Source organism: Haliaeetus leucocephalus, unplaced genomic scaffold, assembly GCF_000737465.1.
Source record: "Haliaeetus leucocephalus isolate CR32 unplaced genomic scaffold, Haliaeetus_leucocephalus-4.0 Scaffold1, whole genome shotgun sequence".
Classification (NCBI taxonomy): Eukaryota; Metazoa; Chordata; class Aves; order Accipitriformes; family Accipitridae; genus Haliaeetus; species Haliaeetus leucocephalus.
The window spans coordinates 3,312,982-3,340,139 of record NW_010972437.1 but is presented as its reverse complement, the minus strand read 5'-3'; the positions used below and the strand labels follow the sequence as shown (position 1 = coordinate 3,340,139).

Here is a 27,158-nt window from a genome sequence, read left to right as displayed (position 1 = left end):
ATGACAGAGCTGGAGTATCAAAGGGGTTGGTATAGTAGAATAAGCGTGTTGCGGGAATTGAAAATATAACAAAGCTGACTGACTATAGTAAATTTGATTGTGACTTTTGTAGCTCGGAATATTATTAATTTTATGTCATTGATGTTCCCAGTTATTCCATGTATGCACAAATCTTTCTTGCCCTTTAACATCTACATGTATATGTCTTTGTAATTCACGTAACTGTAAAACTCTATAGTCATGTTGTTATAAGATGAAGCTGTGTGCAACCAGGACAAAATCAATAGTCCTTTCGGGTTTTTTATGGCAATAATAATTTATGTAGATAATCCTAAAAAGGTAGTTTAGTTATTAAACATACATATTTCTACTACTGAAAGCCAGTGTGGAAAGGAGCCTGAGGATGGAGGAAGAGGTGAGGTACACCTGATTGTACTGGAGTACATGGCAACAACTGAGATTTTGTGTGAAGATTTTTGGAACAATAACATAAGGGACAAATCTGACAATGAGTCATGATTGCAGAAAAGGGGACAAACACCAGAACTCAACAATAAGAGAGATGCCGAAGAGCAAATATGGACAAAGATTAAGACTGGGTAGTAAAGTTATTGCTAGAACCCAAAGAATGGTGAAGGAAATAAGGATGGGAACTGTACTGCCACAGAAGGGTGGAAAGAGGGCTGAAGCAAAAAGGAGTGTGCATGAGAACTTGTACCTGTAAAGTTTACTTTGGTCAGAAGTTCTCTTCTGAGCAGTAAGCCTGTTGTGTCCGAATCTCATAATTTTAATGCTGTCAGCGCTTAACATATATCAGCAAATTACATACTGAGCTGCAGGTGTTAGCATAGAGTATACACCTGCATGGCATGTTGGACTTGGTCCCGGATCTGTCACCAAGCCTCTTACCCTTTCACTAAATTCGAAGAAATATCTGACGCTTGCAGTACATGTGTCCATCTAATACAATAAGCCATGAATATCCAGTTATTATGCAGTTGTGATTGCCAACATATGTCTCACACTAAATATGTTGGAAAATAATTACTTTCAATGGTGTTGGAATTTCTACTGAAATCCAAGCACAGGCTTCATTGCTTCTCATTGACAAGTGATTTAAGACACTTACAAGTTTGTGTGATTGTGTGACAAGTTTGTTAATGTCTATTAATTTATTGTCCAGATAGCACATAGAATGAAAAGTCTGTGTAGGTAAGGTCCCAAGCTAGGAAAATAGTTCCTGTGTCCTTTTGAACTTGGAAATGTTTCCAAATTTGTTTAGAGAAGGCAACACAGGAAAAGCCCACAGATTCAGAAGTAGAGCTGGTCAGAGACTTACTGGACCTCTGTACTCAAATAAGCATGGAAACACTCACAAAGAACGATATGTTGTATTGCAAAATTCAGTCTGCTGGCTGGAATGATAGAGGCTGCCTTGGTATCTTCTGAAATCTGACTCTGAGAAATGAGCCGTGAATCTAACAAATTATGCATACAGAATGACTGAGAGATTTCAAAAAAAGATTTGTTGAAGTTCATTTTGGAAAAAAAAATTTTTTGTACATATGTGTTGTGGTACAGGCTTTAATTATAAGATCAGATACTTAGCTTTGCACAGGCAGTGCCACATTCAGTGGCCTAGATTTCTCTGGGAATGAATTGAGGGGTTTTGGTACAGCGGGAGTTCTGTGTAGAAAGCCTGTTTGATTTGTTGCAGCTGTTGGAGGAGGTATGGTGAAAGACAAACTGTGTCATGAAGTATGAAAATACTTCATCCTTGATCACCACAGAACTCTTGTTTAATGCTAGTCATGTCAAGAATGACAAGAATAATTCACAGACAAAGACTATCTCTGTATTGCTGCTTTTTCTGAGAACTCAATATAGTGGATAGTGCCTGTGGAAGTGTGGAGCATTCACAGTTGTCGCTGAAGTAGGTGGGAGCTGTGCTATGAAGTACAGTACAATAAAAAATATCATCTTATCTTGGGTACCCATAATGAGTGAGAGGTTCAGATTAAAACCTCTTTGTTTAATAGAAATAAAGGAACTAAAGACATATGCTGAGTAACAGGGACAAAACAGAGTTTTGCATGGCTTTCTACGTTGGCTACTCATTTACTGCATAGAAACAGTAATATGTTACCACGTACTTAAATATATTAGTAAGTAGACTATAACAAGGATGTTAAATTAAGATTACAGTTGTTACTGCAGTCTTTATTTCTACGATTGGTTTTTTTCCCATTAGTTTACCTTTTAATGTCACTTGTACTATATATCAAGTAATAATGTGCAATGTATGTAAATATGAACTTCAGAGGCTTAGCTTCTGTAATTTTTATTTAGGTATGGCTTCATTACCTTTGAAACCCAAGAAGATGCACAGAAGATTTTACAAGAGGTAAGTGATAGTCCCCTTTATGATTATCTCTTAAATGAAATGCATCATTTTATATTGGACACGAAGTAGTCCTGGTTGCCTGGTCCTCTTCTGTTCGCCGACTTGGATTTGAAGATCTGTTAAGTTTGCTCTGCGTAGTTAAGAAGATGGTTTAGAGAGATCTAAGATAAGACTTATACTGAGATCTTCTGAAACTAGGGAAGGGAGTTGGCAGTTCATAGTACAGCTCTTGACTTGGACATGCAGTCTCTACTTAGTCTATATGTGGTCTATTGTACATATAGAGCTATAAAGACTCTATCCTTCACAATTGCTTTCATTTGCTTTACTAGAAAATCCACTGCTGTCAAAATTTTTTGGGGAGTTGGGAAGATACCTGCTGTCTTTTATTATGACATGTTTGATTGTCAGAGCTAGCATAATTCTTTTCAGGAATAATTAGATTCACTCATTCTTAAACAATGAAGCTTATTTTACTCCATGTAATTTTTGCTTCTCTTAGCCACATTATGGTCTCGACACTCCTTGTAGAACCTCCCTTGAGACAGTTAGCTCTTCAGTTTGTTTTCTTGGGTTTTTTAATGTGTGCTCCGTGTTCTGGTTGGAATGTATTGGAGAGAGATGTCAGGCAGGATCTATTCATACACATGAAGGTATCCAGGTGTGGGGGGAAAAAAAACCCAGAAAATAGTATCTAAGGCTTGCAAATTGCCTTCTCCCAAATATAAAGCTGGTTAAAATGTTGAAATACTGAACCTTTGTTGGAAATTCCTGTATTAAAATTCAAAGTAAGAGCTAGGACATCTTCAAAGAAATTTTCAGAGTGTTTTCAAAAAATACAGTTATGTGGAGCCAAAGGAGTATGCACACAGGAACTTCTGGAGTTAGCTACTCTGCTTCCCCTGTTTCTTTTTATTGTTTTATTTCTGTGAACTAGAATACCACCAATGGTACTGAGTACCGTTGTGAAAATGACTTAGGATTTTTGGCTTTCTTGTAACTGAAAGGCTGCCTGTGTGAAGGCTTACTGGTGTCTCATTCAATGATACTAATACTCTTTTGTCTGCTATGAGTGCTCTAATTTAGATGTCCTACAATTCTATCACCTGTTTCATCTTTGCATCATCATACTACTATCTCGTATTCATCTTAAGATGGCTTAGCATCTAGGTCTTCCTCAGACATCTTAAGCTGAGAGTTTCTAGGCTTTAGTAATTTATGTATGAAATGAATGTGGTTTTTTTTTTATTTTGTACTCTTGAATTTCTTCTTATTTATATGATATTCTGATCATCCTTTGCACTGATTTTTTTTTTTGCACCCTACTTTTCTATCATGAGTAGTGTCTCCGGAAATTTCTTTTTCTGTGTTGCAGTCTTCAAAAGTATTAAATTGCTTTAGTATCAAGAACAGACCTTGAGGAATTTCACCAGGATCCTCTTTCCAGTCATATGCTGTTACTGCTAATGCTACCTCTTCCAGTCTTTCTGAAGTAAATTTTTTATTCACCATGGTTTTTCCTATTAGTATTCAGTTTCTGTAGCATTGTGTGTAATTTTTCATGTGGTGCTGTATTAAATGCTTTGAAGAATTCCATACAGATTAGATATTTTTCTTAGCTCTGAAAGTTGTGTATAAAAAAAGTCTAAATTCTGATGGATCATATCAATGAAATACATTGCATTGGGAAGAATCATCTTCCTATTGTGTTGGAATGCAGTTTCACTGAAATGTGCATCTGTTTTCTAGGAGTTGCTCTGTGTTTAATAGGCTAGGTAGGTACGCTTGCCGTAATTAATACTTGTTCCCCAGATTCCACAAAACAGTTTAGTCTGTTCCTAACTTTAAATCTTGTAAGTGGGACTTTGCATTATGTACAGGCGGTCAAGTATTTTGCTCAGTTGGGCTCAAATGAAGAAAATGTATTGAATACCTAACTGTTGTCCTGTTGAATGTGATTTAGAACTGTATTTCTTTCTCTGTTCCTCTTTAAGAAGTAATTATCTCCTTACTGGAGAAGTTACAGCTCTGCAAACTGAAAACTTCATGGTGTAGTGTAGTAGTGTTTAGTGCATGTTCTTCCTTGCATAACTGTTCAAGGAAGCAGGCTTTCAGAACCCTTTTCAATTTTGCAAAGCAGTGTTAGAGGTGCTGACAACTTAAAAAAATGGTTGATTTACCTTATTCCTTTCCATTATATTAACAAGTAGGGAATTCAGTGTCAATTTAAAAAACAAAGGCAAGGTTTAATTTACCTGATGTACTTGATGCTCACTTTCTTTTGTAAGCAAAATGACTGGAAGAGAATGTAGCTACACTTGTCTGTACCTAGCACTTTATTTTTAATAAAGTTCTTCCTTACTAGGTTATCTGGTTTAGTGTGCTTTAATGTTTTGTTAGCCTGGATGTAAGGAAGTCTTAAGGCAGTCCCGAGTGAATATGGGGATTTCTTACATTCAGTCCTTATAATCTGGCCATTTTCATAAATTGACTTGTTCCTGTTGTCTTCTGTAAAATAATGTCATGATCATGAAAAAAAATAAACTTAATCTTTTGTACTTGAAGTTGTCTGTATACATGTGTGCTTTTATAAAAGCAGTAAATACATGAGAGGTAAAACTAAAAAAATGTGCTGACAATTATAGGTATCAGTTGTTAGTCAAGAGGCTCCATGAGGAGTAAGTAATACTTGAAATTACTTATGATTAATTTTGTTTATGTGAAGTCTAGGATTAAGACAGAAAAGGAATTAGTATAGCTTTGGGGTTTTTTTTGAGATGTATTGTAAATAAAAAGCAGGGGAGGGTGAAACCTGTTCTGATTTTTGTTTCTTGCATGCCTAGTTATGTGTAGAAAATAATGTCGTCTTTCTTTAATTCTAGGCTAAAAAACTTAATTATAAGGATAAGAAATTGAATATTGGTCCAGCAATAAGAAAACAACAAATACGGAGTCCTCGTATGTATTTTTACTTGCATTTGTAGATTATGTAAGTGTCATTATGAATGTTAAGTTTTTAACCAAGATGTGCCTGGTCTTGCACTGTGTTGATACTGTGTGTTGAATATGCTCAGAATGGTTTACAGTGAAAGTAAATGCATGCCAGTAGAAATGTCCAGATAAACAGATTGATGATCTTTCGGTTCTTTTATCTCTTTTTTAATATGTTGTTTACTTTTGTTCTTGGAAAAGGCTATCTAAGAACGGACTGAATGGAAATTTCTTTCAGTTGCCAGGCAGAATCTCAAACCTAAACACTTAAGACTGTCCTCACAGATTCTACAGGATAAAGCAAGCTGTGCTGATTGGTTGGGTTGTTACTGATTTATTTATTTATAATAGCAAAATCCATCAGGACTGTTGCATCTTGCTTTCTTCGTTAGAAACCATAAGGAATGGGTGGTTGCCGTCACTGTTTGGCTCTTAAGAGTTCTTTGCTGTAAGATAATGGAATGGATGCTGTATGTTCTTTCTGTGGCAAAGAACTATTTAGATTGAACACTTCCATAAGAGGAGTATTGGTAAGTTTCTTTGTCAGACAACTTCTTTATCTTGAGCAAGTATGCGGTTAAGATGTTCTTCTGCGGGAGATAGAAGACAGGTTTTCTTTTAGAAAAAATGCTCTCTCCTTCTGCCAGGGGCTGTTTTATTTCTGTAATACACTATTGAAAATGTAGGATATAAATCACCAACTTTTAAGATGAGAACAGTCAGTTTTTGGCATAGCAGGGCATGCTGTTTTGTTATTCCTCACTACGGGCTATGTGTCAGAGATGTGGAATACATTCCTTTTATAAGTGCAGCAGGGATTTAAGTGTACTTCTGTAATTTTCCTTCAGTATTTGTCTATCGCGCTTTCCTGTCGCGACAATCTAGGAGAAACGACGCATCGCCAGGGACTCGCCCTGGGGAGAAACGGACCAACACAGATACTGTGGATCAAGCGATTTCTCCGTTTAATTGCTACGTAACACTTGGTTATATGCCATAGCCATGCGCAAGCCATCTACTGATTGGTTAACATGTGCTGCTCACGCGCCTAAAGCAATAGATCGATTGGATAAGGTCTTCTGATCACGCGAATGATTCCTCCTGTCTTTGTCTTGCCTGGTGTCCTGCTTTCGGTCACGTAGGCCCATCTTGTTTAGCTTTTTGTGCTTATTTCATCTAACTTTGTAGCAACAGTTAGCCTTCGCTGCGTCCTTGAGGCCTGCTGCTTGCAGGTGCCTCTGGCTCAGATTGAACAGCCCCATTGTGTCTCTTGTTCACTATGTGTCTATTTTTCTAATTATCCCACATTTGTCCTATGGTACCTTTTGGAAGAGAAAAAAGCTTTTGCTCATCTTCCATCTGAGAACAATGCAGAAGAATTTTAGTTTAATTTTAAAGCTTTCTTTAGTTGTTTACTGTCATGTTATCTGTTAGAAGTAGTTCATATGTACACTGACACTGTTGGTGCAAATGTACTTTCTGCAGACAGTCTCTCTTCCTCCCCTTGTGCATAGGTATGCCTGTCTCCCTTGTAAGTGTATAGAGTAGTGTTTGCCCTGGGGAAATGGAATACTTTGTTCCAACTGTATGGTTTCTTTGCTCTAGAAGTCACTCAGCATGATCTTTGCTTAGTCACCATCAAGGGCTGTTATGCTTTTTTTTTCTCTCCTGTGCTTTATTTCCCTTTCCATCTTTGACTTGGACTTCTCAGTTGCATTGCCTGACTTGTGGTGCTTCCTTCCTCTGACTCCTGTGCTGAATGTGTGTATTGGTATGAGGGGTGTATCTCTGACTATGCATTTTAATTCTGGGACCTGGCAGAACAGAGGGGGGGGGGGGGAAACCTCAAACATTTTCTGAAGAAAGCTGCTGTGTCCTTCTGAGATCTCTGTGGCCCTGTTTGACTCTGCCACTTCTTTCTCAGGCCTAGGATAGATCTGATACAAGATCATATTGGCATCTAGGGACATATCCTAGGGTCTGATTTTAGTGTTGTCTGCTCTCATGTTTAGCTTATCTAACTTTAGTCACCAGGGTACTTTGTCCTACTGCAGCTCACCTTGGGGTTCATGAAGCATAAAACCTAGACTTGGAGTATCACTGTAGGGCTATGGTTCAATTTTATTTAGCAGAGTTGAAGAGATAATAGCCCATTTATTGCTGTCCTCTCCAGCCCACCTGTAATCTAGTACGTGTCTTCCCTACTATTAAGTGAAACAGTTTTTAGCTCTTCTGTCATTATAGGACTTTTTGTGCTAAGAGCTTTGAACATACTGGGATGACCACTCAGTTTGCTTTTCCCCAGCACCAAGTATTGTGAAAATGGGCATTCTGAAAGCTGAAAAGTAGAAACCAAACATGAACAACTGAAAGAATGATGAATTGTTTGGGCTGGAAGAATTTCAAATAGCTATACCTCTTTCAAGTTGTTTTATTTTTCTGTCACAGTGAATTTGCTGGGTTTGATAGAGAACATTTCCTTCTCCTTTGCAAGAGACGTATTCAACAACAGCAGAAAGTTCTGTGCAGTGTACTTGGTAGTTAGTGAAATGGACAGGATTGTTGGCCATGGGATCCTGTTGGTCTCCTCATTTGAGATATGAGTAACTGCTATTAGAGGTTGCTTACTGGAGCTAAAGCAGCTCTTAATTTTTCTAAGGTCTGTTTAACACTATCCTAACAACCATCTTAGCCTGACCTGTCTGTGGATAATATTTCAGCTTTAATTGTATCCAAGTGTCTTCCGGCTTTTCTAGGAGTTAGTCACTATCGATAAAAGCTCTGGAATCGTTGTGGGACCCTTCTTGGTCCTCCACTTAGCATTCTAGTAATCTCTTCAGTGTTGTGTCTATCCATAAGATGACACTTCCTCGCGGCACTTACCTTTCCAAGGAAGACAAAAAAACTAAAACTTGCACAGTGATCTTTACATTGTGCTCTTCCTGAGTTTTTTCCATGCTATGTTACTACTTAATGTGATTTCAAGATTTCAATTTCAGTTACAGAATTAATTTTCCTTTTTTTCCATGGAACTCTTGTTGTACTTGGAACTGAAACTCGTCTTTGTGTTTGACACAAAGTTCTAGAGAAATATGAAGTCCTGTCCTATCCACTTCCAAAATGCAGACAGAAATAGAGTCTAGGTGATCTCTAAGGCAGTGTTTGAAAAAGATAAACAACCTCTGTATAGGGATAGATATCCCTTTATTTGAATAATGCTTGCTGTCAGTACCTGTTAAAGGGCTGTGTAGATGAAACTCTGTTTTGGGATCAGACCATGCTGGCTTACAGCCTCTGCTGTAGCAGCAGCATTGCTGAGAAGTATCCCTGTTGCTGACATCTAGATACCAGTTTTTACTTTTGCCAGACTGTAGGCCATCATAGAAACACAGTCTGTGTGTTGAGAAACTAGGCTGCACCTTGTAATGAAATCATTCTGTTGTTTTTAGTGCTTGGATCCTGTTTCAGCTAAATATGAATATGTGGAGGTTACCAGTGAAAATCTCCTACAATGTGTTACCTTCGGACATTTGAAGATTAAAAAGTATATGTATTTTCTGGTAACTGAAGTTGTTGGTGTTTTGTAATTTATACACGTCATCTTCTGCACCCCTTCCCATCTACTTCTGGAGGCATCCTTTGACCATCTGCTTTCATGATTTTGTGTTTGAGAGGGAATTGAGATGGCAGTAGGCACACTGCTCTGCTCTTTGCTTTGAGTGTTTTGCTTGTCTGAAGATCAGAAATGATCTTTTCTTCTTTTTTATGACCTACACATCTAAAAAAATAAAATTTACTGGTAAGTAAACTTTAAAATATTAATTCCAGGTTCTACTGTAATACCAGAAGTTGGTACAATGTACTTAACTACTTCAAGTGGATATCCTTATATTTACCATAATGGAGTGGCTTATTTTCATACATCTGAAGTTGCTTCTGTTCCACAGCCGTGGCCAGTAAGTAATTTATTTCTGTATATATGCTTTTCTGTGGACCAGGATGAGTGCAGTGTTTCCAAGTCCCTCCTCCTTCCAGTTTCTTTGGCGGTGCCTCATGTTTGATGTTTAATGGCTTATATTAGTCTGTTTATTTTGTGTTTTTTAAATACTACTTAAGTTCATTGTTCTTCTGCAGGGGACTTTTGCTTTGATGTGGCCTATTGAGCAGGGTAGTTCAGAATCAGTGTGGGCGCTACCCCAGGAGAAGTTTTGTTTTACTGAGGAGTTGGTGGTGCTTATGACCCTGATTATTCCTCCACAAGTGAAGTGTTTTTAGCTGCAAACTATTATGCTGGGTATAAAAAGAGAACATAATACTAGATCAACAAAGCAAAAGTGAAACTGGGTAATTTTATAGTCTGTATAGATACATACTCTTTTTTCAAGAATACTGCTTGTTTTAGGAGGAAGATAATTCAATAGGCTAATTGGTTGGCTTGGGGAAATTGGACAGAATTTCTTGGGAAATACAGGAAGGCATTGTCAATTGCTTCAGTTTTTTCTACAAGAAGGAAGGATTGCAAGACTGATGGGGTCTGCATAAGGCACAGGACCTACATAGGGGATGCATCCTTACTAATTTCTGTAAAAGCAGCATTCACCGAGGCTGTACATACCATCTCTACATATGAGTGGAAAATCCCTTCACATATTGGGGGGAAAAGCTCAATAGAATAATTACTAATAAATAAAAAACAACTTTCCCAAAACAGAGATGAGGGCAGTAAGAGCTTCTTTTATGTTGTTCATTTTGGCACTGTAGAATCTTTCCCTCAGTATTTAACCTCTGTTTTTATCACTTCTGAGATGCTTGCTCCTCTAACAAAGGCATGATATAGTGCCTTATAGTGCCTTATCAACTTTAGAGGATAAGCATAAGCACCTATTCACATATTTTAGAAAGGCTTTTTGAAGTTCATGTTATACAGATCTAGATAACTTGCTCAAATCCTATCTGTTGGAAAAAACAGGGTTTTTTTCGTGTTCTAGTACTGAACTTTGGTTCCGGTGCCCTGGCTCAGATCCACTGTGTTTCAAACAAATAGCGCTCAATATTTCCAATTACAAATAGCGCTGCCTCTTTTGGCTTCAGTTATTTACATATTTGTAGTTTTCATTGTTAGGAAAGTACCTATATAAAGAAGTTGAAGAAAAAAACCTGCAAATTTGATGTTACAGAAAACATTAATCAAATTAAAGATATTAATACTTTTTAGTGTGTATTGTGCATGTATAACAGTTCTCATTGGGTCTTTTCCATTTTGCATTCTGCATTTTCATATAGTGTAGAATGAGTTAAAGTAGTTTTGGAGCTGTTCCTTCCTAAATACTTGCAGGAATGAAGGAATTTAATGACATGGGAGTTACACATGCTAGCTTTAACTGATCAGAACTAGAGTTTCACAGTGCGATGTTGACCTCTATCATGGCCATATATTTCTGCCCCCCTTTCTTTCACTGGTGTTTCTCTGACCCTAAACTGGGCCCCCACAAAAGCCGGGCAGGTTTCTAGCTGGTTTAGTTCCCTAAATTGGCTCACTGTCAAATCGGATGAATGCTTGGGTTGGTGTGAGATGGGGAATGGAAAAGGGAGGATTGGGTTGGGGGCATGGAGAGTGTAGGAATATGTCAGTGACAACTTAGATTGCCCTAAGTGTTTACAAAAATGTACCTATGGTCAGGGTAGTAGATGGCCTTAGCATATCCAGATAATCTGTGATGGCCTACTGCTTTCTGGAAAGAACTAAGTAAATATGCCAAAGATTTTTGTTTCATCTCTAATGTAGGCCCTTAGAAACAGTGGTTTTGAAGAATCTAAGTGTAAGTTAAAACTTGGTAAATCCATTTTCAGAGGGCATGGGAGGTGGTTCAGCATTACAGTATTCCAGAACTGTTCTTAATGGGAGTGACAATTTATGAAATTGCTGCATTAAGACTTGTAATTTTTTTCTTTTTAAGCCGCGCTCCGTTTCCGGTTCACCTATGATGGTAGCTCAACCAGTTTATCAGTCTCCTACATACCATTATCAGGTATCTGTTTGAAAATGGGTTTCAGACCATCAGCATTCCTTCCAGCTATGCAGTTTTATTTGCAGCACTGTCTTGGATCTGTTTAGGAGATAAAAGGACTTTTCAAAATAGTAATGTAAAACAGATTTTAATTTCATTGAACACTTTCTTTTCACTAGAATACAATTTATTCTTCCTATGTAATAAATTAAAATTTTCTTTGGTGTTGCTAGACAACTGGCTTAGTACCATCCTTAACTTTTATCATCTAAGCCAAACTACTGCTCAAAGCAGGGCTGGTTAGATCAGGTTTGTTGGGAACTTGTGCAGTTGAATTTTAAATATCTGCAGTTCACGGGGATTCCACAACCTTTCTGGACAGCCTATTCCAATACTTGACCCTTCTCATGGTAAAAGACTTTTTTTTCCTTTTAACTAGTTAAAATTTTCAGTGGTGTTCCAGCCTGTGTCAGTTGACTCTTGTGCTCTGAAGACCTCTTATGAGAATCTGGCTCAGTCATATTTATGCCCCCCCCCCCATTAGGTAGTTGTAGCCAGCAATAATTATCCCCTCCCGCCTTTATCCTTCTCAAGGCTGAACAAACCCAATTCTCCCAGCATTCTGATATGTCTGTTCTCCAGTCCACTAACCACCTTGGTGGCCCACTACAGGATTTATGCAGTATGTCCATGTTTTTAATGCATATTGGAATCTATGCATATTGAACAATTTTATACATATTATACACTTACACATTATATTTATACAGTATTATGCATATTGTATCTTCTGTTTTCCTAATTAGGCATGCTTCTTACATGCTTTAGTATTTTAGAAGCTTATGAAATGCCCAAGTCAGAGGCTGAGTGGAAGTAGAGAAAAATATGTTCCTGAATTATTTGAGGGTTTAATGACAATATTTCTTCTTTTAATTAAGAATTGATTATAGATTGGAGATGCGTTTGATTCTATATGTTGGGAATTCTAGTATGTGTATATTCTTAATCACATAAGTAATACCTTTTTTCTTTGAATTTAGGCACCAACACAGTGTCTTCCAAGTCAGTGGCAGTGGTCTGTTCCACAGGTAAAGGATTTTACTGTTAGTTTGCATCTAGTTTAAAGGTATGGTGCGCTTTTCTAACAGTAACGTTTCCCGCTATTCACAACACTGTTGAAATAAATACCGATTGCTATATTTTAGCAATGCATTTGCAATGCTTGCTGATACAATAGAAGGCATGAAATAGCATTTATTGAAACATGAAATCCAAATCTTATGTAAAGAAAGCATCCTTCCCACCCTTCTCCCTCTGGCAAAAAGTTGGTAGTAAATTATCTAATATGTTCTCAGAAGCAGGTAAAAAGTGCCATGTTTTGCCTGATAGGAGAAATGAGTATTAACTAGCTTATTAACTGATACTGTGATGTTTCACTGGAGTATTGCTAGCAGAAGCATTGTCCGAAAAGCGGATTCGTCACACAGTGTGCAACGAGCCAATAATCACACACTCAGAGACATTATTTATTTCATGTTTGCGCAAAGGTGGGCGCTAGGTGGTAATTCCACAAAGCTAGCACACCCTACAGTTAAACAAGCAAGCAATTTATACAGTTTCAGATTCACCCACTTAGTTTCCAAAGTCGTTTCCCAAAATCATTATTGGTACTTGTTTAGCTGCCACTATTTCTATTGGGCTAAGGTTTTCTCATCTTTGAATTAAAGGTACAGTGTTCTTTTATTCTACAGCACATGCTCAAGGAGTGGGGGTAAGTCTTTTAGGTCTTGAATGGAGTCAGTGGTCACGATCTCCCCTAGCCGCCTTTACCCCCAGTTACCGCAGACATCCACTGACTTCATGCCTGTTATCAGTGACTCAACTTTTGGCGCCTTCTAGGGTGGGATGTTTCCTTCTTATTGGTCTTTGAATTCTTCTTTGAGGTTCCTCAAGGCCCAGATTACTCCAGGACGTCCTTGGTTAAAGAATGCTAGCTGTTTGCTTTTCTGATCACAAATAATTGTCTGTAGACTATCAGCTTAATACCCATACAAAGAACATCTTGCATAGAAAGAAACAGATCATTTCACATTTTTAGGTTAATCTTCAACAATCCCCCCCTTGAGACTTGTATGAATATTCTTCATATAAGTTTCATTCTAAATGTAACAATTTAGAAATACCTGTAAAAATACATTATATGATTACATAGATACAGACAAATATCACTACTACAACTATTAAGATTGAGTAAACTTGTACAAATAGAACAAAAAATATTAAAATAATTCCTGTAAGACAATATTAAAAACACTTCCCCTTGTGTACACTCTAAATGCAGGATGGGCTTTATGTTAATCCAAGTACAGTTCATATATCTCTGTATTTTCAGCTTCAAAGGTCCAGTTTCCTCAACTTTTCACATTGTAGGAGGTGCTGCTTTCACTTGCGTATAGTGAATCCATGAGTCAATTCCCTGCAGCTTCACGATGGTATTAGTTGTCAGCCACACCAAATAAGGTCCTTTCTGTTTTTCTGCTAGTGGCTCTTCTCTCCAAGTTTGCAAATATACTTGATCTCCTGGTTTAAATGAATACAGAGGTGAATCCAAAGGTACAGGGGTTCTTATTTGGATATACCTGTACAGGGAAGAAAGAACTCTTGCCAAGGACAAGAGGTGATCACTAAGTATCTGGACACCTTTTAGGCACATTTAATTTCCTTTTCTAGTTAAATTTGTTACATATGGTTTTCCATATAAGATCTCAAAAGGGCTAAGCCCTTCTCTGACCCTTGGAGTAACTCTAACTCTTAATAATGCTAATGGTAAAATTTCAATCCATTTCATGTGTGTTTTCTGATACAATTTACTAATTTGTATCTTCATTGTTTGATTCATCCTTTCTACCTTCCCACTTGCTTGCAGCCTCCATGGGGTATGCAAGTCCCATTTGATTTGTAAAAATTTGGATATCCCTTGGACTATCTCTGCTACAAATTGCAGTCCTCGGTCTGAGGAGAACCCTTTTGGTAGCCCAAATTTCGGAATGATTTCTTTAAGTAAAACTTTTACCAGTTCTCTTGCCTTGTTGATGTGACACGGGAAAGCTTTGGGCCATCCTGAAAAAGTATCCACGATCACCAGTAGATTTCTAGATCCCCTACAACTAGGTAGCTCAGAAAATTTGATTTTTTCCAGTTATCTCCAGGTGTAAAACCTTTGCTTACCTCTCCTAGGGGGGCCTTTTCTGAATTTAGGATTATTCTTTAAACAAACTTCACATTTCTGTACAATCCCTTTATCTATTAACAACATATTAATTCCCACAGCATATGGTCTCGTTGCCTCAAGCAAAGCTTCAACTCCCACGTGTGTACTTTTATGCGTCCTTTCTATTAGCTCCTTCATTATAGGCAAAGTCACTCTACACTGACCCATCAAGGTTACCCACCATCCTTCCAGAGTCGTCTTACATTTCAGTAATGCTGCAAGTCTCTTTTCCTTTTTGGTGTATACAGGTACTTCAATTTTCACAACTCTTTCTGGGATTAATTCTGCTACGTTTATTGATAAAGCTGCCCTCTTTGCAGCCTCATCGGCTTTTTATTTCCTTTAATTACATTAGTACATCCAGACTGATGGGCTTTGCAATGTGAAACTGCTATTTCTTTAGGCTTGTTAACTGCATCAAGTACTTCCCTAATTTCTTTGCCATATTTTATGGGGTTTTGTTGTCCCAAAAGTGGGGTCGTTTACCTGGTGTGCGAAACGCCAATATACACACAGAGCAGAGGTATTTATTCCAGTTCATGTTTGTGCAGAGATGGGGGCTAGGTGGTAATCCACAAAGGTAGTACACACCATACCTCAACGGGCAAGCAATTTATACAGTTCAGTTATATGTATTGAATTTCCAAAGTTATTCCCCAAAACTACTACTGGTAGTCACTTATCCACCACAATTTCTGTTGGGCTAAGGTTTCCCTGCTTCAAATTAAAGGTAGAGTGTTCTTTTATTCTACATCGCATGCTCAACAAGGGGGGGGGGGGGCTAGTCTTTTTGGTCTTGAGTTGGTGGTTGTGATCTCCCCCTGCCGCCCTTAACTTTCCTCCAGTTATCAAAGGTTTTTGCAGACTTCATGCCTATTAGCAATTATTCAACTTTTTGGTGCCTCCTGGGGTAGGATGTTCCCTTCTTATCAGTCTTTCAGTTCTTCAGGGCACAGTCATTAGCGAGGCCTGCCTTGTTTATACAAAGGGTATCTTGTTTCACAAGACCTTTGTGGTGGTCTTAAGGTGGCTTAAGTACATAATTTCTTAAGTATGTCATTTCTTAAGTACATCATTTCTTAAGTACATCAGTTCCCTTGTGAGGATAACAGTCCTCTTTCTTTCCAAATTGTACCATGAGCATGTATCACACCAAAGGGGTATTTTGAATCAGTATATACATTAGCTCATTTTCCTTCTGATAATTCCAAAGTTTAAGTTAAAGCAATCAGTTTAGCTTTCTGGGCAGATATATTTACAGGCAATGGTTCCACTTCTGTTTCTTTCTCCAAAGTCACAACAGCATACCCAGCCTTCTGTTCCCCTTTATTTACAAAGCTACTTCCATCAGTGAATAGCTCCTAATCAAGATGTTGTAGAGGGGGGAGTCCTTAAAATCTGGATGGCTAGAATATACTTGCTCAATGGTCTGTAAACAATCATGTGTTAATCCTTCTTATCAAGAGGGCAACAATGATGCTGGATTTAAAGTATTAGATACTTTCATTGCCACATCCTCTTGTTCAAGCAAGGTTGCTTGGTGCTGTACCATCTTGCTCGGAGACAGCCAGTGATGTACTTTTTGTTCCAAAACAGTTATAACTGCATGTGACACGTAAACATTGATTCTTTGTCCCATTCTTATCTTTTGTGCCTCCTGTATTAACATCACTGCTGCAGCTACTGCCCTTAAGCATCCTGGCCATCTAGAGCTTACATTATCCAGTTGTTCGGAAAAGTAAGCTACTGGTCTTTTCCAGTCCCCTAAGGTTTGTACAAGCACTCCCATTGCTTGATGTCCTCAATCACATAAAGCTCAAAAGGCTTTGTCAAATGGGGGTGGCCTAGTGCAGGGGCCCTCATAAGAGCAACCTTTATATTCTTCAACCCTTCTCAACATTCCAGAGTCCATTCCAACACTTCTGGTCCCCTAATAGCCTCATACAAAGGTTTAGCCATCAATCCAAAATCGGGTATCCAAAGGCGACACCACCTGGCCATTCCAAGAAATCCTCTTAACTCTTTTTATTTGGGTGGGGCAGTCATGACAAATCGCTTCCCTCCTCTCGATCCCCAGTTTTCTTTCTCCTTGAGAAATTTCAAAACGAAGATAGGTCACATTTTTCTGTGCAATCTGCGTGTTTTTCTGAGACATTCAATAGCCAGCTAGCCCTAAAAAGTTCAATAAACTAATGGTTGCTTCTCTAAACTCCTCAGTGGTATTTGCCCCCAACAGGATGTCATCCACGTATTGTAGCAAGGTAATTAACAAGTTCTTGCCTTGCCATTGTTCAATTCCTTTGCTAGTACATTACCAAAGATGGTGGGGCTATTCTTAAATCCTTGGGGAAGTACTGTCCAACATAGCTGCATCTTGTGTCCTGTTGTAGGTCTCTCCTGCTTGAGGGTGAACAGTTTTTGCCTCCATTCTTCCAGAGGAATACAGAAAAAGGCATCTTTTAGGTCCAGCACAGCTTCACCCCCTGTTTTAATTCCACTTTAACCAGTTTGGCTGATCTAGTTCTTCCAGGCCTCTGTTGCCCCCACAAAGGGGACCACCACATCCATAATTTCAGAGGGGATTTCAACTTGTTCATTCTTCATGTCCTTGATTTCCACTGACTCTTGTAATGTCTAAACTTGTGCTCCCCAGGCATTACTCTGAGGAGCATGCACTTGAATTTTTCTTCAAAAGTTATCTGTGCTCCCAATTTAGTTAGTAAATCCCATCCCATAACAGGTAATGGATATTCTGGCATATACAAAAATTCATGCATCAATGTTTTCTTTCCAATTTCACACATCATAGGTTGGGAAAGGGCCTAACCTCTTGCTTTCCCATGGCACCAGCCACTGCCATAGAGAACTTACTTATAGGTCCCTTACAGCTATTTAACACAGAATAAGTTGCCCCTGTATCTACCAAAAATGTAACAATTTCATTCCCCAGCTTGACTGGAACCAGGGGCTTGGCTGGGGAAGCCCAGCCTGGTCCCTGTCAATCAGAATCCTCTGTACTGATCACTAGTAAATCAGCCTCAGGGATAGGGGCACAAAGGGGAGACCAAGTTGGTCTTTTTTTCAGACATTCATTTTTCCAGTGTCCCCTTTCTTTGCAAATGGCACATTGGTCGAGCCCCAAAGGGGTTCTGTTCTCAATGTTTACCCCTTCTCCCCATCCCTTTCCAAGCTCCCATCCTCTCGTGAAACCCCTTCCCCTGGAGGATGTTTGCACTTGACTAAACGCAGCTGCTAAAATAGCAGCCTTTTGCTTCTCATCTTTTAGTTTCTTCTTTTGTTTTTCTTTCTTTTCTAACTATTCTGTGTTATTATACACCTTATAAGAAATCTCAATCAGTTGAGTTGTCATCCCTGACATACCATCTACCTTTTGTAACTTCCTTATCAGATACTTATAATTTGCATCTCTCTCATTTCATAACAATTTCTTAAAGCAAAGAACATATCTGCATATGGGATTTCATCCCACTTATCTTGCCTTCTACAAAACAGCATTAGCTGCAAAATAATACTGTAATTCAAAGTTCCCATTTCCAGCCATTTTTCTTCATCATCTGATTTATACACCAGCCACCATTGAGTGCAGTACTCTTTTAATTTCTTCCTTGTTAGGGGATCCCCACCAAACTTGTTCCAATATTTTAGGATGCATCCTATAGGAGAGCAAAAGGGAGGCTCTGCAGACTGTCCTGCTTCCATACTCTTAGCCCAAAAGAACATTCTTAACCATGCTTTCATGCACTCTAGTCGTCACTGTCAAGCATGTACAAGTTTTTTATAAAATATCTCTATATACCTTTACCATATAAAGTACCCCCCTTGCAACGTCTCTAATATGCATGTTGCACCTTTGTGCTGCTTACCTGCTCCGGACAGGGAGAGTACTCACGGAGTCCCCAAAACAAAAGGTCGGTGCGTGCTGGAGTTTGAAGAGCAGCTTCTCCCTGCCGGTAGCTGGCAAGTCGATCCCAGCAGGGCTTTACGGCTGTCCCATCTGGGTTGCCAAAACCTGTTGTCCGAAAAGCGGATTCGTCACACAGTGTGCAACGAGCCAATAATCACACACTCAGGAGAGACATTATTTATTTCATGTTTGCGCAAAGGTGGGCGCTAGGTGGTAATTCCACAAAGCTAGCACACCCTACAGTTAAACAAGCAAGCAATTTATACAGTTTCAGATTCACCCACTTAGTTTCCAAAGTCGTTTCCCAAAATCATTATTGGTACTTGTTTAGCTGCCACTATTTCTATTGGGCTAAGGTTTTCTCATCTTTGAATTAAAGGTACAGTGTTCTTTTATTCTACAGCACATGCTCAAGGAGTGGGGGTAAGTCTTTTAGGTCTTGAATGGAGTCAGTGGTCACGATCTCCCCTAGCCGCCTTTACCCCCAGTTACCGCAGACATCCACTGACTTCATGCCTGTTATCAGTGACTCAACTTTTGGCGCCTTCTAGGGTGGGATGTTTCCTTCTTATTGGTCTTTGAATTCTTCTTTGAGGTTCCTCAAGGCCCAAATTACTCCAGGATGTCCTTGGTTAAAGAACGCTAGCTGTTTGCTTTTCTGATCACAAATAATTAAGTGTCTGTAGACTATCAGCTTAATACCCATACAAAGAACATCTTGCATAGAAAGAAACAGATCATTTCACATTTTTAGGTTAATCTTCAACAAGACACACAAGTATGATGAAATTAGACCCAGACCCTTGAAATAGGAGGAAGAACTTGAAATTGTTAACTTGGTAATTTTAGCGGGGAGACTTCACTGGTTTTGTGATCTCTGTAGCAAAGGAGCTTAATATGGAAATGTTGCTACTCAAAGAACTTGAGGAGTTTGAAGCCGAAAGGAGGACTAAGTCCCTTAAGCTTGAACTGTTAGAATGCATCCTCATTACTTTAGTAGCAGCCAGACTTGTCCAATTATGGTCAGTTCTACTCTTAATAGATGTCTGTCTGTTGCTTTGAAATCTGGATGCTGATTTACAGAAATACTGTGGGTTTAATTTTAAAACAAAAATACTTGGGTTTTTTTAATGTAACATTTTTTTCAAGAGAAAATTAAACTGTATTATGTTTCTGTGATCTTGAGAGTAAGTGTTAATTTTATAAATTTTAGGGTTTCTCTAACAATGCTCTCCAAAATGTAAATAATACCTGAAAAATATATGAAAGTGATTAAAGGACATCTTTGCTTTTGTTTTGTCCTGCTCTCTGACATTTCTACCCACTTCCCCCTCACTTAGTTTCCTGAAGTTATCAAAGATTAATTTGACACTTTCTTTTAAAGCTTTATCTTCGTTTATATGTAGCAAAGAAGACTGTAAAATAAACTTTGGTATTTATAATGCCTAAGTTATATAACTTATGAAAACAATGTGTTTTATTTCAGTCTCCTGCCTCTTCACCGTCATTCTTGTATCTGCAGCCATCTGAAGTCATTTATCAGCCAATAGGGATTACCCAGGAAAGTGGATGTATACCTCCGCCTCTCCTAGTGGAAGCTGCAGTTCCTGAGGTACTTTTGTAAAAAACTTTACTTACAATTGAAGCATTTATCTTTAATAGAAAAACATAATCTTTTAGTTTAAGTACAGGCAATTCAGAGCACCTACATCAACTATGCCCTATACTTACCCCCACACCCATGATGCTGCTAAGTCATTTCTGTTGTCCTCAAGTTAGAGTATCTCTTCCAGTTTTCTAGGAGGATGCTTTGGTTCTGAAATATTTGAGTCACAAGTGTATGACAGCACTATAAAGACTAGTCAATTTGGTGTCTGGGTTTTTTTTTAAATAAAATTAGTCAGACTCTTCAGAATGCTGGATTAGTCTACCTAAGCCATAACAGCTTCCTGAAGTAATAATTCTTCTCTAAGTAGAAGCTCGTTTCTAAATATTCTGAAGATCAGAATGAGTTAAGAGTAGTTGAATGACAAAATAACTTTTTTCTTTGTTTACAGGTTTTTTTGCTTCTATATCAATAGCATTTCTAATGTTTCTTAAGAGATTCTTAATGTACAATAAGGCCATTTCTTTATAATTGGATATTAAAAATGACAGTAAATAATTCACTACAGAAAAACTTACTATAAAATTGAAAATATATTACAATTAATTGGTACTTTTCCTGTTTGATAATTCATTCCTCTTTAACAGGGATGCCAATGTAAATGGTAAATTAGGACAGTAATCAAGTATTTTTACAAAAGTTGAAGAGTATTGTATTATTACAAGAGAAGTTCCAAAACTGGTATTTCAGATATCTTAAGCAGGAAATCCTGAGATACCCAAGTAATATAATTTCCTTACAAAGGTATTGAATAATACAAGACTTTGGTTGTTGGGGTTTTTCTTCTCTTTTCTAAACTGCATAAATCTTGGTATATATTGTATAATCATAAATCTTATTATCAATGTTACTGTTTTACCTCTTGTATTTCATAAATCAGATATCAAGTTACAGAGAAAAATTTGAAATCTGTGAGCACTAAGAAAAATACTGAAACTAGTTAAGGAATATTTGGATGTAACATGGTCTCAGTTCACAGGTACATAATTTGTTGATGTTAAAGGAAGCCGTATGTGGAAATTCAGAAGATGGTGTAAAATCAAAAGAAAAGCCTGTGTATTATTTGTATGTAAATACTTTTTAATGGTGATAATGCTGAGAATCACATTTCAACCTGCTGATCTACACATTTAAACACTGCTCCAGTTAGAGCTGAGTGAAATGGATTTGCAGTAGATAAGCATGCTACTTCTGTCAAGGAAAGTGCGTTTTGATACTGATTGAGATAAACTATATTCACCAAACTTCGATACAGTGGGGAAAACAGATTTAAATATTGAAATTTCGGTTTGTAAAAAGTCAGTAGTTTAGATAAACAGAGCCCACAATTTGAATTTTAGGGAATCTAAATTCATGTGAAAGGTTTGCAAAAACGCAAAATTGTGTAACAGGTTTTTCTGCCTTTTTTTTTTTTTTTTTTAATACCAGCTGTATTCTGATCATGGAGTTCAAGCACCACATCACCAGCCTTATGCCCAGAGTGCCATAGCCATACCTGGACCTGTGAGTGTCAAACTAAGATAGTTAAAGCAAGCATGGTAGTATTAGTGTCCTGTTTTTTCCAGGGAGACAGTAAGACAAGAGGGGCAGGGATGAAAGTCTTTTATTAATGAATTAATAAATAAAGGAAAATGGAAATGTTTCCGACAAACTGATATTTTTTTTGTTGAGGCTTTGTTACAGAGGACGTAGGTATTACTTATTTTGGAACTATTTGGGGAAACAAAAAAACCCATGACTAGTTATTTTAAAACTTGAGATATAAAGAAAACTGCAAATAAAAAAATGTATTTTGAGAGAAATCTGTGAACCTCATTCAGTTCTTTGAAATGATGGTTACAAATCCTTGTCTGCATGTCTCTGGATCTTGAGAAATTGAATTCATTACTTGCAGCCTTAGATAAGCACCTCATGTTGTGGAGAGGTGGGGTTTTGGAACACAGAGGATGAAAAGCTGTCCCGGTTGGCCACCTGTGGGTGTTTTTCTGTGCAGTCCTGATTTTGAATGGCTGTTCTAAAATGTGATTCTTCCATGTCACCTGATGCAAGTTGTTGGGGTTTTTTGGGTCCCAGTTTAAGGTCCTTTTGCCTAAATTAGTAAGGTTATTAATACAACATATGAAATAACGTCTGAACTAGATTTGCCTGATAGCAAAGGACTAAAGGTATCAGTAGTTTTACTTGATATTACAGCACTTGCTCTTCTGTGAAAGATGCTTACTCAACTACAAATAACAGACTAAATAGGAATGAATCAAAGCCATGTTATAGGCTTTTATATGTATTTTTTTCATTTATTTTACATTTCTTTTAAGAGAAGAATCTTTTTTCCAGACTATTGTGTAATAATATCTACTAAATATTTCCAGTAGAGGGGGCTGTAACATTAAGTGTTGTCTTGGAATAAAATGCAAGTACTCCAATAAAAAAATCAGAAGCTAAACATGAATTTGAGAATACTAATCTTGAGTGATTCATATTTTTAAGAAATACTTAAAAGGGAGTTGGTGTAACACAGTGATCATAATATCCAGTTTATATTCCATTTTCTAACAGTGTATGAAAACACTTTTTAAAAAAATGGCAATAGTAGTCTCAGAATCAAAAACCAGTGCATACTTACTGTATCAAATAGAGAAACAAGCTTTTTACCTTGAAACTTGACTTCTATTGTCTTTCCTAGGGTCAAGGCTATACGAACAAGATAGTGTGAAGTAAGTTACAAGGTAGATCTAGAGCATGATAGCTCTTCCTCTTCTACAGTAATTGCCATAGTACCATGCTTCACTTTATAGCAAAGTAGTTTACTCTGTGATAAGTGATAATGTGTTAATTTATAGTAGAATGTGTGCATGCATGGTAAAACCACGTTTGGTTACTGTGGCACAGGAAATGAGCTGCAAATTCAGACTCTCATGATACAGTATTTTCTATGTTTATTCATAGCTTTAGAAGTGATCTCGCACACAGCCAAAGCTGGCATAACCCAGCAATTCATTCCATTTTCCACACCACCCATTTCCTGTGCTGGTAGATGTTTTTGTGAGGCAATGTGGTTAAACCAGGTCAGGGAATGGATGTAGTTGAAGATGAAGCCCCACTCCCACCACCCAAAAAGAGCTAACTTAAACTTGCATCAGTTCCTCAGACCGGTTTGTCAAGCAACTGCACAAACTCTTGTACCTATAAAAAGTTTGGGATAAGGTAGAAGAAGTAAGACTTTGTTACCAGTGCAGATTTAAACTTGATGAAACTGAGCATGAAATTGCTAATCCTGTCCATTCCTTCACTGTATTTCTTGCTCATTCTTACCTGTTTTCTCAGAAGTCTTGTTACCCATAATTGAAACTCTGCTCTGTTCGGGTCTGAAGTAGATTCATATATACAGTTAAACTCTTACAAAGACTTGCTGAATTCCAATAATTTTATTCATTATAAGCTGATGGTAAAGAGTTTTTGACAGGTTTTAATTTTTATTTCTTTAGTTAGCTTCGTTTAGTAGTAATTAGTAGTTCTGGAATATAATTCTTCCTTTTCACATTTCACCTTACCTTTTCACATACCCACTTAAAGTTTTGAATATATTTAATGTATAATGAATATGATCAGCTTGTATTGTGTCTATCACTGTGGCTGAGCACTCAACAATTGAAAAAAAGAGCAAATGTTGACAGCAGACTGCTATGTATTAAGCAAGTGGTTGTGTCATTACCACCTGCTCCCCAGCTGCATAAAAATAGTGCCTGCTGGCTGTAGTCTTGTTAAAATATCCCAACAAATGCATCTGCTGCTTGAAAATTGCCAAGTAGTGGCCATGTAAGAGAGAGCAGATGCCTAAAGTAATGAATGACCTTACCTTGAAGGTAATCTGCTAATTGCCTCCACAGCATTAGGAATTGCATTAGGAATAAACACCTGCTTTATACTAGGAGCTGTAAGTCCTACGGTGAGAGTCGGATGGGTACAGCCAATATCCAGATATTTTTGGCAGTTGTAGACTTCTTACAGCTTTTAAATACAGCTCAAAGTGGAGCATGCATTGCAGTCATATTTTAATTAAGTCACAAGGGTGAGCAAACAAAATGGATGAAATCTTTACTGAAGAAAATCACAAATCTCTAAGCCAGTGTTTCCATTAATGTTGTGGACGTATAAAGAGAGCTCAGTTTGTTAATCATGTAAACCATGTAGCAGTTAACAAAGGCAGCTTTGGTTCTGGCAATTCTCTAATTTATTTTTCATTGTATCCTACCACTTAAATAGGATTTTGTTGATGTAACTTCCAGTACAAAATCTGTAGTAGTCTTAAATGAAAACTAGAAGAAAACTTTCCCCAACTTCCAACTATAACTTATTTTTTTAGATCCAAATTTGGTATTTAAGATCAGGTTTCAATCAAAAATACTAATCCCCTCCCCTTGATCAAGTGTTTGCTAGTGATCCTTTGTATTTACTTGAAGGTGTTTTCTTTTGGGGTTTGTAACATGTTTTGTTCATGAGTATGTGGAAGTCATTTCATCTTCACATCTATACAAATGGATAAGGTTGACATTCATTCTCAAAGGCTGCTAGGTGTCACTTATTTTTTAGGAAGCATGAATGTTTTTTTCATCTCTACTGGATCTTGTGCAGTGTTTCAAATCCTAAATCATCCTCTAATAGATTAATGCTTGGATGCTCCTAGAGGATATGTCTTAATATTGTGTTTGGTAGTAAGGTCTGTGTAGTCTACAGTAACAGCAGAAACTTGAGGGAAGATTGAAATTTATGTTCTCAGGTTTCAGACCTGGGAGAAATACCTGCGAGTTAAATTTTTGTTTTGCTGGACGAATATTTTGAGGTAGTGGCCTGGTAAATGTTTATTTTATATTGTTTGTGTATGAGGGATTCCCCTGAGGCCTGGGATGCTGAGCAACGCAGTTGCAGTCTATATAAACTGAGCAAAGGTGTAAAAGGGTCTGGCACACGGAGGTGGGTAGGTGAGCAGGGTTTGTTGTTTTGCTTCATGCTTTGGGGTTTTTTTATTCTTCTCGGTCATCTTTTCCAGCTGCAGTATACCTATCGGGGGTAGGCATGGCTCTAGTCTGTCCGAGTTTTTGCTGTTCCCATCGTCTGTATCCAACAGAATATTTTGGCCGGCATTAACAGTATGGGATCATACAGTGTCTTTTCCTATAGCAGGTTCTTTAGGTCCTTGGGGGAGGGGAGGAGCTGTTCCCTTTTATTTGAGCTTGGACATTTAGTTTCAGGAGGGAAAAAAAAAAAAATCAGTTTTACTCTATATAAACTTTTCACTCCTGTCCCCACAATAGACTAGTTTTAGCTGATAAAGCCTGACAATCTTCCTTAATCCAATTCTTGGAACCTAAAAGTGCTATACACTGGATTGGAGTGCTGAGCTATAGTACTTCTTTTAAGCTTACCCTTTTCTTCAGAAAATGTTCTGGAAAGGCATAGAAGAGTACAAAAGTAGTAAGTATTTTTATGGTTTTTTTCCTGAACACCCAGTTTACAGAGTTCTCCAACAAGAACCTATCAATGATAGAAGTGTATCCTGATTTTCAGATTTGTTTGCACGTTTGGTTTTTGTCATTACTTTGTTCTCTATTCCCCACATTCTTTTTTGATAGCTTTAAAATTGAATTTTCTACTCTACTATAAGAAAATGCTTTTTAGAAAGATCAAAGATGTTTTTGCTTGGGCATTTCCAGTCTACAGTATATTGGCAGTAATTATGTTGCCTCTGAAAAGGCAGAAGAGGATCTTCCTATGTCAAAACAGAATTTGGGGTATTCATTTGTAATATGGTTCATGTATATATGTGTTCAGATCATAATGGTGCATGATGCTAACACCTTGGCCTTTTGGTAGTGAATGTTCTGTAAATTTAACTGAACCTAGAGCACTCCATTTTTCTCTGTAGTTGAGAGTAATAGGGTAAAATTTGTGTGGTGTGTGTGTATAATATACATGTGTTTATACATGTTTGTATACATACATATGCATGTATATTTATACATAAATTGTGGTTTTTATGAGAAGTCTTGGTGTAATCATTTTGGGAAAAGTATAGTAATTTTACACCACTGTTGTGTGCTATCGTATGATAGTCCATCTGGAACAAAAAAATTAAACCTTACAACATACTTTCTGTATAGGTAAGTATTTTTTTCATTTATACATGCAGTGAAATTGAGAGAGAGCATAAACCTTTTCTTTAAAGTTACATTAGTCTCAGAGACATGAATCTAAACTTATAGTCGTCATATATGATTAACAAGAGCCTTGTCACCAGCTGTAGCATGGTCTGTTGCCTGTAAAAGGGGTATTTTAAACTCCACCAAAAACATATTTGTTAACTTTATATTAACACTGAAAGCTGCAGATGGCATGCTTTTTCTCGCATTGTTTCATTCTATATTCTCTTTACAATGTCCTCTTTTTCTAGTCTTAATAGTTTGTTCTCATTCCAGTTTAGTGGGTTTTTTCTTTTACTTTTTCTGATCTGTATGTTCTCTCTCTCTCTTTACTTGACAGACACTGTGGAGCATTCACTATTAAGCCATTTGCGCAGCTCTAGTCTACCTGTACTGATTTTCTTGTCCAGGCCTTCCCGTGTGGCTGAGATCCATCATCAACATACCAGCTAGCAGCTGCCTGTTGTGAAACTTGGGGTCAGTTGTTTCATTGCAATGCTTGCTATTTACAAATTAGTCAATAATAAAAAATGCTCAGATAGAATTTAGCATAGTCTGCAATATTGCTTAGCTGCTTCCTGCATGTTTGTAAATTTCCTAATAATTCTGTTATGTAAAACAAATTTTATATAATCCTTGTCATTAAGTCCTGGGATAATAATGTATATATTAATTCCATCATTATTTTATTTCTAG

General features: G+C 37.5%; 1 protein-coding gene across 1 annotated transcript; it reads left to right on the top strand.

Annotated features, from left to right (window-relative positions):
- On the top strand, window positions 1–26,826 carry BOLL (boule-like RNA-binding protein). The gene is made up of 8 exons (XM_010564376.1): window positions 1–25; window positions 9,224–9,351; window positions 11,353–11,424; window positions 12,444–12,491; window positions 20,086–20,211; window positions 21,694–21,772; window positions 25,783–25,803; window positions 26,801–26,826. Exons 1-8 carry the CDS (start codon window positions 1–3, stop codon window positions 26,824–26,826), a joined length of 525 nt encoding a protein of 174 aa, XP_010562678.1.
- The last annotated feature ends 332 nt before the right edge of the window (window positions 26,827–27,158 follow it).

Bases quoted from the DNA above. Each gene is read 5' to 3' on its own strand.
- BOLL (XM_010564376.1), top strand. From the start codon at position 1: ATGACAGAGCTGGAGTATCAAAGGG. The intron at 26-9,223 runs GTTGGTATAGTA...TATTAATTCCAG, and splicing joins AGAGCTGGAGTATCAAAGGG to GTTCTACTGTAATACCAGAA. The intron at 21,773-25,782 runs GTGTCAAACTAA...CAGTTTACAGAG, and splicing joins AGCCATACCTGGACCTGTGA to TTCTCCAACAAGAACCTATC.